The 14008-nt window shown below is 38.8% G+C and overlaps 2 protein-coding genes across 4 annotated transcripts; one reads left to right on the plus strand and one right to left on the minus strand.

Annotated features, from left to right (window-relative positions):
• The first annotated feature begins 3463 nt into the window (after positions 1-3463).
• LOC129780436 (CAAX prenyl protease 2) lies at positions 3464-5067 on the plus strand. Its single transcript, XM_055788713.1, has 3 exons — positions 3464-3845; positions 3903-4315; positions 4372-5067. Exons 1-3 carry the CDS (start codon positions 3664-3666, stop codon positions 4710-4712), a joined length of 936 nt encoding a protein of 311 aa, XP_055644688.1. The 5' UTR covers positions 3464-3663; the 3' UTR covers positions 4713-5067.
• Positions 5068-6098: 1031 nt separating this feature from the next.
• LOC129762464 (uncharacterized) lies at positions 6099-8002 on the minus strand. Of its 3 annotated transcripts, XR_008740632.1 has the most exons (5): positions 7436-8002; positions 7210-7294; positions 7021-7036; positions 6593-6876; positions 6099-6529 (listed from the first exon to the last, which is right to left on the minus strand). XR_008740632.1 is itself a non-coding variant. In XM_055760736.1 (4 exons), exons 1-4 carry the CDS (start codon positions 7159-7161, stop codon positions 6493-6495), a joined length of 330 nt encoding a protein of 109 aa, XP_055616711.1. In that variant the 5' UTR covers positions 7162-8002; the 3' UTR covers positions 6099-6492. The 3 variants fall into 3 exon arrangements, 1 of the variants encoding a protein (XP_055616711.1); XR_008740631.1 differs by having other exon boundaries at positions 7210-8002; XM_055760736.1 differs by having other exon boundaries at positions 6593-6692; positions 6825-6876; positions 7021-8002.
• Between the last annotated feature and the right edge of the window lie 6006 nt (positions 8003-14008).

Here is a 14008-nt window from a genome sequence, read left to right on the forward strand (position 1 = left end):
GCCTACATTTGTTCATTTTTTTATTTGTTTCGTATAGTTGGGTCCTGTTACCGCCTATCTCTCCCTCTGTACTCGTATGGTGCCATCACCCCCTGAGATCAAAACTTTAAAAGTGTCTGCATTTCAGCTGGTAAAGCTGTCACTAGGGATCGAAACCGCATACATCTCAGCTGTTTTGTTCCCGAGATGATGACACCAAAAACATGGGGCTGGTATAACGAGGCAAATGCGACGTGCGTCATGACGCATCGACAAGTTCATTTTGGAAATGTTTGTTTTCATATGTACGCGCATAACGACGCGTCGCGTCATGGTACAAATGCTGTTAGCGGCTCGCCGACGTCGTTAGCCACTGTTTTTGGCCGATAGCAATAGCAATTTTCGGTAGCAATCACTGTCACATCATCAGCGTATGCCACACACAGATCACCTGCACATATACCTTCTAAGTGTGTGAGAAGTGGATTCAGATAGATTACGAAGAGAGTCATTGGCAGTGGGTCGCCCTGGCGTACGGTTCGTTCGATGGGGATCGGATGTGACAGTCGTCCATTCATCAGAAGCCTTGACGAAGGGGCGTTTTTTACTCTCGAAAGCTTGCTAACGAATCTCTGATTTATACCCATAGCGCGTATGGTACGAAACAGGAATTCGTGAGATACCCAATCGAACGCATGTTCCATGTCGAATTTTGTAGTCAACGTTGAGCAGGCTTATCGGACGGTATGATTTTGCTGTCTCATTTAGGATTGGGCGATCTTTAGAAAAAGATCGATCTTGACGGATCGATTCTCTAAACGTTAATAACAACCCCGAGTTGGCGCGGGTAATCGGTATTGCTAACCTTAGGTTTAGATTAGGTTAAGGTAGGTTAAGTGAAGTTAAGGTTTTCTACTCGTTTTAGCAAACAAAAATGCTAATCCAAAGCACAGGTAATGAATTGTAACTGATAAAAATGAAATAAATAAAATGAATAAGAAAAAAAAGGTGTAGGGATCGATTCTCAGATTAAACCGTTCCCAGAGAATCGATCTTTGCTGAATCGATCTTTCCAGAATCGAATGCCTTTTTTCTAATTCATTTACTTATTCTATATGAGTGTTGTCTTTCCATTAAACAATGAATAAACATTTCACTTTTCTATTCAAACATGATACACATTTATTTTGAATTTCAGCATGAAGGACACAAACTAAACTTAAAAGCCCAGAATATTGTATTTTCCAGGGCATTTAACTTGTACCGTCATGGAATTTTCAATTGAAAATTATTATTAGATATTCATCCAGAATTCCGCTGACAATAATCCCATAAAATACCGTACCATACGTCTGGCATTCAGTCAAAATCATGGTAGTAGTGAGATTAAAACAATGTTCACTGAAAAAACAAGTTTACAATAGTTTTAGTTCGATCAAAAAGAAAAAAAAGATTGATTTTCGCGATTTTTTTTGGAATACGAAGAATCGATCAAAAAAATCGGAAATCGGAGAGGAAAAGATCGATCTTCCAAATATCGATCCAGGATCGCCCAATCCTAGTTCCATCACCACCTTTTTTTATTAGCACGATGGTGCCATCAGTGAATCCCAAGGGCAGCTCATCTCTCACCGCTTCGTTGACTACGAAGAAGAGTTCTCGGTATATAACATCGTACGTTCGCTGGTAAAACTCTACCGGTAGCCCATCGGTGCCCGGTGATTTCCTTTTCTGCGACGTGTTCGATTCCACTGATGGTGATTTCATCCATCAGTGCAGCATTAGCGTCGTCACACTGAGTATCGCTCTCTCGCATCGAATATCTTCTTCTGTAGCCTGACACGTCTCTTCTACCGCATACAGGTTCACGAAATATCGAAACATGTGCTGCTCAATTTCGTTAGTACATTCAATTTGTTCTCCGCGCTCGTTCTGCAACTCTGTGACAGCTGTATTCTTTCGCCTTCTGTCGCCTAGTTTAAAGGTAGATAATCTCTTACCGCAGCAAACGTTTTGTTGATGCGTATGAAGTTTTGCGTAAGCTTCCATTGTAGGGACAGCAATTGTGCTTCTACGCTAATGATTGTTGCCAACATAGCGGGATTCTGATAGTAGCCATCTTACGCGGTTCTTAATTGCACGTATAGGCGTTGGTGTTCAACGTTGGAAATGTTGAATTTTTCCCAGTACTTCAAACGGTAAAATTTCTTGATTTTGGGTTTCGCGTATGACAACCACCACGTCATCCAACTTGCAAACTTCCAAAAATGCCACCGAATTCGGGTTTGCTCTACATGTTCATCAGTTGGCGCAGGGACCAGTGTCTTCGACCACGTTCGCTGCCGAAATGAGGAAGGCAGATGCGTACTGTTAGCGCTTTGTGGTATGTAAAGGACATGTGTTGCAGCGCTCCGAAGTCGTGCGCATAGTCCTGCGCTTACATACATACGATCGAGCCTGGATGCCGTATTATGTGTAATGTACGTATTTGATGGTATCGTAGGGTAAAGCTTATGCCACACGTCATGAAGTTGCAACTGCTGAACGGACGCTTATAGTGCTGGACCGAGTTAGAACTCGTAGAGTCATTCGGACGAAGCACACAGTTAAAATCGCCAGTGAGAATGACGTGTCGAGCGTTGTAACGAAGATAGTATGCGAGTGTACCATTTAAAAATATCCTTCTTTTTCCGCACGAAAAGCTTTCCCCGATGGTGCATAGACGTTGCAGAGAGTTGTTTTCAGTATTCTCAAGGAAATAAGATGGCCATCCAGGCTCCTTTCTACATGCGAGAATTGTATATGTTTCTTTAGCGCTATTGCCGTTGCCCGTCTTGTGTGAGATAGATAGCTGCTCATTTTCTAACTCCTGTAGGAACACGATGCTGACCTGCGGTCAACGACCCACTGCCCGAGGGTTGAGTCGAACCAGAGGTAGAGGACAATGAAGGAAATCTGATGCTCAGATTGTTTTTTCGGTGGTGGCGGTGGCTTTCTTTATACTTGGTTCGCTTTTTTCGGCGATATCGCTGCTTTTTATTCTGTACATCGTGCTTTTTGCAATGTATATTGTCATTCCATAAAGCACGATGCTGTGTCATCTCTCCATCAATTGTGACCCAGGACTCGATGCTTTGTTTCACGATCATTTCAGCGATCATATAATATATATTCGCCACTAAACACGACAAGCAAATATTCAATAATTGAATGCCTTTCGGCCTGTTCATCAAACCTGTCGGTGCATGATTAGGTTACCTTAAATATGTGAGTCGAATTTTTCCCATGTTCGATGTTTGACATTGTTTGTCACTGTTGGCAAACAAAATAATGTTTGTACAAATTTGGAACCAAAATTTATCTGAACTGATTTAGTACTGTGTACTAAATCCTTTTTAACTTGCTACATTTTACAGTGTAAACGGTGTAAACAAACACATAAAATTTCCCAACCTGTCCACTGAGGTACCTTGATTATGTGGAAATCAGAAACTCTGCACGGCAAGCAGCTGTTTTGTTTTGTTGCATCAGTTTCTGCACGCATCGAATGGACAAGTTATAATTTATTTCACTTCACATTTATTTACTTGATTTCAGTATTTCGCGGTTGTTTTCGATACAACCATCAAGGTGGAGAATATAATTTATTTGATAGCCCATTGGAACCTTTTTGCTCGCCTTTGGATGGCATCTCGGGAAGGCAACGAAATTCAGGACAATGAACGAATTGGGCTGGTTCCAGATGGTCAAAGCATTGAAAGGACTCTGGACATCTATCTCTCAGCACTGGTTTCGGTGGGAGCATGTTTTTTAATCTCTGTGATTTACGTAGCAAGTTTATACGTATGGAAGTCGGAACATGACCGGTAAATCTATTTTGTAGCAATTTTGGTGGGATTGAGAAATTACATTTATCTTTACAGGGATCATCCTTCTACTGTAAAGCGACGCTTCTTCAGTGTCTTCATAGTGATGCTGATTGCTCCTGTATTCGTCCTGACACTAACATGCGATGCTGTCTTCCAGAAGTACTCAATGTGGGAAATAATGGGGTTTCGTTACGAAGGACTCTTCATGGCGATTTTCTTACCGCTGATGCTGACCGCTATCCTATTTCTGGGACCACTGAGTGTTACACTTGCCAGCGGACTATGGAGAATTTATTCGGAACCGATGTATTGGGTCAATGCCGTGCAGAGTTTGTTGTGGCTACGGAATCATCTGGTGGCACCTCTTTCGGAGGAATTTACGTTCCGTGCATGCATGCTGCCTTTGCTCTTGCAGACATTCAAACCACATGTAGCCATGCTGATAACGCCGTTGCTGTTCGGATTAGGTAAACTATTTCGTACGTTAGGCGTGATTTATAATGATTGAATTTCACTGATTCAGCTCATCTCCATCACATAAAGGAACGCTTACGAAACGGAACCCCACTGAAGATTGTTTTGACAGTATCGTTTTTCCAATTTTTTTATACCACCATTTTCGGAATATACTCAGCGTATCTTTTCGTACGCACGGGTCATTTTGCAGCCCCATTCGTAGCACATGCCTTTTGCAATCATATGGGTTTCCCAGATGTTCAGGAGGTTCTCAGCCAGACTCCTAGGAAAAAGGCTCTATTCATCGGGATGTATCTGCTCGGACTGATAGGGTGGATTCTGCTGCTACCGACGCTTACCGCACCCAGCTGGTACGCGAACAATCTTTTCTGGGTCGAAGCTGTGTGACTCAAGTTTAATGTTTATCTGGGTTTTAATTTTCCTAATGCAACTCGTATGCCAATCGCTGACATATTTGCCGTTGTAGCCATTTATCTAGGTTCAATTATATGAAGCGTAAAGATTTTTTTATGATTAGTTATCTAGTCAAACGAGAAGATGTGTCCTATAGAATTGTGTAGCAAATTTGTTTAAAAATAAAAACGAAATTCTTTTTTGTGAAAAAAAAATCATAATGCGATGGATTCTAAGGATGACACAGCCCAATTGATTTTCATTCCATTTTTTTTTTGTTTTTGAAATTATGGCTATTCCACATATAAATCCAATACCATTCTTGCTTAAAACCAACAGAACACATGGCTCAATGTCGTTAATGCGAATCGTTAGCTGAATCCCGATGATTGGTATCGCGGGGCTGACGCTCTAGCAAATACGATTGAAACTCTGACTTAGAATAAGTCAGATAAGCCAAACGATATTTTGTTTTCGCCTTCAGAAGAATTCAGAACTTGGTATATTACATAATTACATGTTTGAGAATCATCAAACTCAATATAGAAATAATATGGAGATAATCACATTACACATACGGTACATCTATGGAAAAAGAAATAACGACCCCAAAGAACTGATTATTCAGCGTCCAGTCTCAATGCTTCCGGATAACAGAATAAATTTCAATGTGTGAGCGATTCGAGGTTGCAATTAGCATGGGGTTTGCCGGTTCAACGCAAGGATAATTTCTCACTTTACTGTATCTGCCCTGATCGAGATCGTAACTATGTAGAGTTATGATCCCTCAAATGTAGCAGAATATGATTTCGGCATTTTTTTTGGTGCATTGTTCACTAGCAGACTATTAGCTTCACTTTGGCGAAATTCATCTGAATGCGCTTGTGACGAGGAAAGTTGATTTCGCAAAATGATGACCGTGAAGGATTCGTATTGGCGCACATGTCCTTTAGCTTCGTGTTTCATCAGCGTGAAGTGATAATTATAATGAATTTTCGGATTAAACGCATATTTGAAACGAACGTTATGAATGAAAATTATTGTTTTTGTATTAACTAAGTATTCTATGTTATAGAGTGATATGTCTTCTGTAAGGGATAACAAAATATAAATCTAAAAATATTTCATAATAATGTTCTAATATGATATTGAGTTTTTAGTGAAAATATTAGGAAATTAACAGAAGAATTGTTGAGTAATGGTCAGTATCACGTGTTCCAATTATTCAAAGAAAATGAAGTAATAATTTGAATTCAATTTTTAACAATTAAAAACTGTCTTTGGGCGTGTTAATCTGATACACTGAGAGGAAAATTTAGTAAATATGACGAATTTTTGGGTACATGTTATGCTCTAGTCATTTTCTACCCTACTAATCATTGGTACATGTTACAAAAAAAGAATGGTAGGCACATATGTCAAACAAACTACAGATTGTTGGTCCAACATTGGTGCAATAACAGAGAAAATTTTGCTTCATATTTGTGAGAGGTAATCATCAGGGATAATGACAATATTTTTTAATAATTATTTTTAATTTAAAAAATTGTATTTGATTGCGTTTAACTCTACATACTTAGAATACATTATACTAATAACTTATTCTATAAACAACATCAATAATTCTCGTTGGAATCATTCTATAAACTGCGTACAAGAGGCAAATTTTAATCGCAGCCTCAACCACCTCAATTTGATGAGCATTTCCAAAGCAAGTTCCCGTTCGTCTTTCTGCTGCATCGCTCTAATTTGCATTAGCAGAGTGACGGTAGAATTAGCACGTTCCATCCGTATTTTGTTCTCTCGTGTCCCTATGAAGAAAAGAAATACATATGTTAATGATATTAAATATGCAATAAATTATGTATGTTCACCTTAAGTTATTTACGGTCGATGATGTGTTGATGAAAGATTCCAATCTTAGCGACAAACTCGCCGTTACCTTCAATCCCTGCAATCTGCGATCATGCCAGCTGTAAAGACAAGGAAAAAGGTCAATAGTGTTGTAATGTATAGAATATAACTGATGTTTATCCTTGGCGGGAATATGAAAATAGTTTCCCGACCGAGGTGACTGATGTAATGATGTAAAAAAAAGAAAACTTATCTCCGATTTGTTTATGATGAATGATTGTACTGCATATAATTTTAAGGCCAACTAAAAAAGAAAAAATGGTATTAGGTCAATTATATATTAATATGGATCAAAATTTCTTGTGATATTTTCCCCGCCGAAAATATGAAACCACATTCTCGGGGGAGATGAATACATAATTGAATTCAATAAAAACAAAGTGCTTACCTCCGAATCGCTTCGTCTCCAAAAGACAAAAGACAAAGTGCGCACATCACAGTTGTTAGGTATGACAATAAAAACAAACTTACTAATGGAATGAAGTAAAATATACGAATTCCTGGTAGGAACATTCATTGCGTCTGACATCTTTTTTACGCAATTTTAGTAATATTTACAAAAAATGTGTATATTTACCAATGTTTTTGCTACTAAAGGTTTGGTAGCTGCTTTTACTAAACTATTTCTCCAGTGTAGAGTTTATTTTGCTTCACGCAAGGAGCTGGAATTGACAGGTGGTTCGTTTTCGACAGTATGATGATAAGGCGTGAGGGGATAAAAAATGACAGCGACTATTTTTGTTTATAAACAAAGCAGGTCTAATTTTTATGCTACATAGCGGTCCACACCAACATATACATACGCTGGGCCGGTTTCAAGCGAACTAGCTGTTGTGTCTCACAACCCGCACGATCAGGTGAGTCTCCAGCTAAAGCAGCAGTCGCCGGGAAACGATATACATGGATATCCACAGCGTATCGCTATCACTCAATCCTAATGGATCGCCAACGACTAATTCCACCAAAGCGAATGGAACTTAGAGCAGTACGGCACAAGCCCGCCAGTAGTGACCTTTCATATACACACTAGCAAAGCTCCCACAATCGCTGAATTGCCAATCCCAGCAGCAACAGCAACAACCCTCACGTTCCGTAAAACAGCAATGCAGACAACTTGCAGCAGTCACCGAAACACAACAATGATGCCAACAGCGTAAACAAAACCAACGTTTATGCGCAGCAAACACATAGCGGTATGCACTCATCATTGCATGCCATTTGTTATCCTCTTTCTCGGAAAACTCTAGCCGTTCGTTTGGTCGCTGTCAATTCGAACTCAAGTAATGGCTGAACAGCAGTTCTAACATAACGTTCCACCTTATTATACCGCCTTGGCTTCACGCTACTTCAAAATTTTGGTAGTTGTCGACACTGTACTTTTCATATCGCGAACATCGCGAACGGCGAATTTTCTGAACCAGTATCAGACAGCCGGTGATTTCATAATGTTCTGTCACAAATAGAACATGTTGTAAGGTTTTATCTAGTGATCCCCGATAATCGTTCGATTAATCGAATACTTCCTACAGAAATCGATTATTAATCGAATGAATACAGCGCAATCAATAGAGAGGCTTATACTTAGGGGCTGTCCACATACCACGTGGACAGAAAAAGTACGATTCTAGACTCCCCCCTCCCCCTCCGTGGACAAGCGTGGACATTTCTTATACCTCTCCCCTCTTTGTCTACGTGGATATTCCTATCTTTTTTTGGAGAAAAAAATAGAATTTTGTTTCTTATTTGTTTTTTTTTGGCCAAGAAAGTTGTAGGGTTGTATCCGAACCATGACACATAGTTGACATAGGATTACGTTACGATATTTGTTGTATGTTGCTTTTGAATATCTTCGAACAAGATGAGATTCTAGATTCGAACATCATCGTGAAGTACTCGATAGGCGAGATTGTGTTACTTGTTATGTTTCAGTTATAGCTTGCGATACGTTGAGGAGGAGGGAGTTCCAAAATCCATATTTTCTGGCGTTATGCAATTTGTTAACAATAGCATAATATCGATCTATTCACTATTCTTTTCTTTCTTCAATATTACCTAGTATGTTATTTGTATCACTCTTCAGTTTCTTCCGAATTCCATTTATGTTGTCTACAGTTAGCTTCTGTGCATTAAAAAAAAAGCTATGACTGTTCCTGATAATGCGTATACATTCAGCATCTTGAAATTGTTCAGTCATTTCATTTTAAATTAACGAAATGGTCTGCAGTTAATAAATCTACCCTCGTTTGTGCGAAGCACCCGTTTTACCAACATCCCAAGATCAGAAAAGTCGCAAATTGACTCAACTCCTGATACGCTTGTCGAATGTTCACAAATGCTACAGTAAGTGTATTTGATAGTTTAGTTTTGTATTTATTTGAATTTATCGACTGATTGTTTGTAAGAAGCTCATAACAGGAACGTGAGACCTCATGTCTCCTCGACAATCACGCAAGCAATTTTGGAGTTTAACAAGGATGTGCTGTTCCTGACATAGAAGATGATATTTTGCGGGTGAGGGCTGACTTTGTGAATTGATAACGGTAATCCCAAGAATTTTCCATTTAAAATTGTTGTAAATTATAAGACTTTTCATCGTCCATCACCATTTTTTACAAAAACGGCGTTTTTTAACGTTTATAGAACGAGTCGCAGATAAAGATATGATTCATTGTGTTTATTTCGGTTAAATAATGTGGAATACCATATGCCGTATCAATTTGCTAGCTGCACCAGGCGCCCAGGGACGGTGGTTTTTGGATATTTGTAGTGAATCTGTTAATTGATCTGTTATGTACCGAAAATTATTCTCAATGGATTCCTCGATTTGATTGACATCAATGGCGGCACGAACTTTCCGGTCCAACCCATAGAAGAGTATTTCACAAATTACCACATTTCAATAGAGGGCAATAAAGAGCTTCGCTGTTAGTAACCCTTCTTCAAAGATACGAGCCGTGCACCTTTGAAATAATTTGTTGTTCGTCTTCCAATTTTGCGAAAATTCTGAAGAGATAGAAACGAAGTGGTTTTTGTATCATGAACAGCCCGCATCTAAGAAAACAACGTCGACCATTTTTTTATATTACAATACTAAGCCTGTGATGTTATCTTCATCCTGACGGAATAAATTATCCTTTACTAACAATGAAAATAAATCGATCGCTCACAATTTATGTGCATTAGTTTCAGCATATAGATTTCAATGAGAAAGAAAGAAAAAAGAAGAGAAAAAGAATGATATGTGTCTCTTTACAAAGTGCCAGCAACTGCTCGAATCGATTAGAAACGAGTGCGATTCGGTTTCAAAAATTACATTCTACCTACTCAAAAGTTTTTTTTTGTTTTGACACGGGCCAGTCGCCACATACATGCTTACAAATTAGACGTAATGTATTTTAAAAAAAATGTGTCCACGTGGAAATTATCTATACCCCCTCCCCCCACACCGTGGACAAGCGTGGACATTTCGTGACCCCTACCCCCCTAAAGTTGTCCACGTGATATGTGAACAGCCCCTTATGACAGACATACAGCTGTACTTGCGCTGTACTTCGAAAAATGTATGTCTGTCACCATGTACAGCGCTAGAACCATGCAAGCATCTCGGTACAATCGCTGTATCTGTACCGACCTGTTTCACCGTTGTACATGACTACAGTTGTACTGTGCGCAGCGCCACAAACGGTTAGTGGTGGGTAGCATGAACAAACTGAATTAAAACATTTGGTAAATATTCTTTTCATTGACTTTCTCTTGAGTTAATAACTCAGATTGGAAACTTGTTTGTTGTGTTTGATGGTTCAGACGCTAAATAAAAAACTTTTACATTGAAACATGTGGTGAAAATTGGTCGAATTTTTGATTGTTAGTTTGACATGCGGTGCAATGTACAACCAAAGTGTGTCTGTCATGCTACGATGGTACCTGTATAATGCTGTACACGTACAACGCTAGTATAGCTGTATGTCTGTCCCTGGTATTAGAATGCAAGGGGTGTAAGTGACTTGATCGATTTCTCTTCATCTACTTTTTCTTTAGTTAATAACTCAACTGCAAAAACGTTCCAATGTGATTTTTCTATAGAATCCGATAGATGAGGTTCTGACCTATCTCCCACATTATCTAATACAGCTGGAAATGAGTTTGCAGCTAAGTTATGACCAAAAGAGAGAATCGATGTAGAGCAATCGATCATTCTAAGCCCCTCAATAATCGAAGCGAACGAATAATTTACGTCGATTAATCGATACAAACCCAGAGAAAAAACGTGAGGCTGCTGCAGTTGTCCACGGTGAGGAGGGAGGGGGTTCAGATAATGTCCATGTGGACACTTTAAATTGAATGAGATTTGCTCTGTATTTACAAGATTTTTACAAGAAACTTTATGCCCACCTTGAGTACTCTGTATTCATCAATAAAAAGACTGAGTTCATATTTTTTCATATGGCTGAACTTTTCTGAAATGTATATTCCGAAGGGAACGCACATGAGTTGGGGTCGATCAATTTATTCCAATCGGTAATAGAGAACCATGAATTCCGTCAGGATAAAGACACCCAAAGACGCAAAGAATGTTGGAATTATGTAATCTGTTTCTTGCAATGATGTATTTATTTATTGATATCTGGTAATTATTGAAATATGCTTCTACGCTTCTACAGTTTTCTGAAAAATCCGTGCTGCTACTGATGACAATCAAATCGAGATACTTATCAAGATTAATCTTCGGTACACGTCACATGAATTAGTAGATTCGGTACAGATGTCTGGTTCATGAGCACGCTACAATGTATGGACTACATATTCAACCATATTCTGGAACCCGCTCGGATATGACATATCTCAATCCGAACGAGATCGACTTTTGCGTATTGCAATTCAAGGTTGCAACATTTGCACAACCCGATAGAATTTGACTCGATCAGATTGCAATATTGCAACATTGTGCTAATTTAAAACCGACCGGATTCCGGAATAAGGGTTTATTTTACCAAAAAAAAAAAAAAACATTCGACGGGACGCATCTCAATTTGCAATTCGTTTCATAAACACAACGAAAATACATATTTGTAGCGAATTGTGAAGGATGCCTACCCTTCACAATTCGCTACAAATATGTACAAATATCATTCACAATGATGTTGAGTTAAAAAAAATCTTGGGCAAGTGAATAGAGCTCCTGAAGCAGGTTTTCGTCTGAAGTCATGGTCTGGGTCTGGTGGAACTGGAGGAAAATCTGTAAGCAACTAGTCTCGATAAATTCCAACAAGACTGCTCGCAGCTAAATGTATCAAAATCAATGATCCAGAACGCTTGTAGAGCGCTTCTAAGACTCCACCGCCGTACTCACCAGATATTGCATCTTCAGATTATCAATCGTTAGCCCTTTCATTACGGCAGTGTGCTCCGCCGAAGTGCTACCCCTGTACGGAGCACTGCGCCGAAAAGTATGCACATCGCGCTGGTGTGATCGAAGAGCAGTATAAATTTCATGTCGTCTAAAGACGACGCTCGTACACACAGCTCGTTGCGCGGATGTCGTCTATAGACGACGCTCGTAGCGAAAGGGTTCAGATTCCTGTAAGAACTTCAACTCACTGTTTCGCATAAAAAGCGCCCTGTCAGTTTTTTGGCGAGAAAATAAAGAAGTTCTGAGAAAATGGAATTCTCAAGTTGTGTGAAGGATGCTGAAATATTGAGAAACAAAACAGAGCATCTATAATCGAATAAATAAATGTCTATAAAAATTATGCTTTTGATTTCTTATTAGAATCCGCACGAATTTTTCCGGACAATATTGGACAATATTATTGAAGAATTAAGGGTTATAGGCCAACGTAATCATCGATCACGAAAATAGTGCAATTATTTTGTTTCGACTAGGTTCATCGGGGGATATTCCGAGAGTAGCTTCTCGACGTGACAGTCAAATTCGCGCACGCGTGGGTATTCTGAGAATCGATGTAAGTAAAAAATGTCAGATGCAATCACCTGGTTCTCAGAATCAGGTGAGAATTGTCTTGTAACTCCGAAAGAAAAAATCTCATTTATGCCGACTTGACTCTCAGAATAAACCCCATTGTAGCCGCCAGGCACTACCGAACCTGTAAGAGCGAAAGTCATATTGATGCTTAGACGAGAAAATATTTCGCAATTCGTGATCACGAATGTCAATGTCCACATGTAGCTACGACATACGGGGTTTGAGACAAAGCACATTCTATTGAATTATCTGGCTCGAAGCCAATTTTAAATTTAAGAAAAATGAGACTTTTACTTGGTGTTAATTGATACGGAAAAGTAAAATTTAATAAATAATTTTAATTTTCGAAGTGTGTTCAATCCACCAATCCATTGTTATTATCTATTCCCAAAAACGAAGCATAAAGCTTAATGCAGTCAACGCGAATAGTAAACCAATGTTATTTATGAATCTGCGGATCAGTTAAATGAACAGCATCAGAAATTGGACTGTCTAACGTATATGCGTTTGAGCGGCAATTCGGGTGTGTTGAACGATCCAAATCTAGCAATGCATTACAACATTTCTACAATTTGAACAGCGCGATGATATAAACATCGTTTTATTATTGTTTATTGTATTGTTTCTATAAATTAAATATTAATTTTTCTTTGATAAATGCCAATAACTGTTTTCATACAAAGTGCTTGTTTTCATTGTCTGACTTTTTGAAATCTCAAACAACCAGCCTGGTTTAATAAAAATACTCGAGAGTAGATTCCCAAGAGATATTTTGATATGGATATGGAGATAACGTAAATGGAATTTCGAAGAAAATAATAAGCTTCCCAGAACACGTTGAAAATAAATTGAAATCAAATCGCAATCATTAATAAGGGTATCATTTTTATCAATGAAAATATGGAATAGAAACAGAAAACAGAAACAAACTTGGAATGAAGTTTAAGCGAAAAAAATAGAATTGTTTTGATTTCCTTCTAAAGGAATGTCCACGTGGACAACAGGGGGAGGGGTATATGGAATGTCCACCCTTGTCCACGGAGGGGGAGGGGGGTGTCTAAAATCATGCTTTTTCTGTCCACGTGGTATGTGGACAGCCCTTATCTTTGACGCTCCCCTAAACTGGAAAATGAAGCCCAATGCCGTCAACGCAAATTGAGCTTTGTTTACAAGTTTAGATGAGCGTAAAAGATAATAATTGATTTTCAGGCGGAATGAACACTACACATTTTTGGATTCCAGAATGCTTTCTAGCAAATGAGAAATATTAGTCTAACTAATTATTTCTCTCAGTGTGACGATTAATCGATTATTGTGCGATTCACATAGCACGTTACGGAGAAGAACGTCTACGTTCAGTCAACGTCTCCACCAATTCACACATGCAGTCAAT

Source organism: Toxorhynchites rutilus, chromosome 1, assembly GCF_029784135.1.
Source record: "Toxorhynchites rutilus septentrionalis strain SRP chromosome 1, ASM2978413v1, whole genome shotgun sequence".
Lineage (NCBI taxonomy): Eukaryota > Metazoa > Arthropoda > Insecta > Diptera > Culicidae > Toxorhynchites > Toxorhynchites rutilus.

Bases quoted from the DNA above. Each gene is read 5' to 3' on its own strand.
- LOC129780436 (XM_055788713.1), top strand. From the start codon at position 3,664: ATGGCATCTCGGGAAGGCAACGAAATTCAGGACAATGAACGAATTGGG. The intron at 3,846-3,902 runs GTAAATCTATTT...TTATCTTTACAG, and splicing joins TGGAAGTCGGAACATGACCG to GGATCATCCTTCTACTGTAA. The intron at 4,316-4,371 runs GTAAACTATTTC...TCACTGATTCAG, and splicing joins GCCGTTGCTGTTCGGATTAG to CTCATCTCCATCACATAAAG.
- LOC129762464 (XM_055760736.1), bottom strand. From the start codon at position 7,161: ATGTCAGACGCAATGAATGTTCCTACCAGGAATTCGTATATTTTACTT. The intron at 6,693-6,824 runs TAAGTTTTCTTT...CTTGTCTTTACA, and splicing joins CATCATAAACAAATCGGAGA to GCTGGCATGATCGCAGATTG. The intron at 6,530-6,592 runs GTGAACATACAT...TTTTCTTCATAG, and splicing joins TCGACCGTAAATAACTTAAG to GGACACGAGAGAACAAAATA.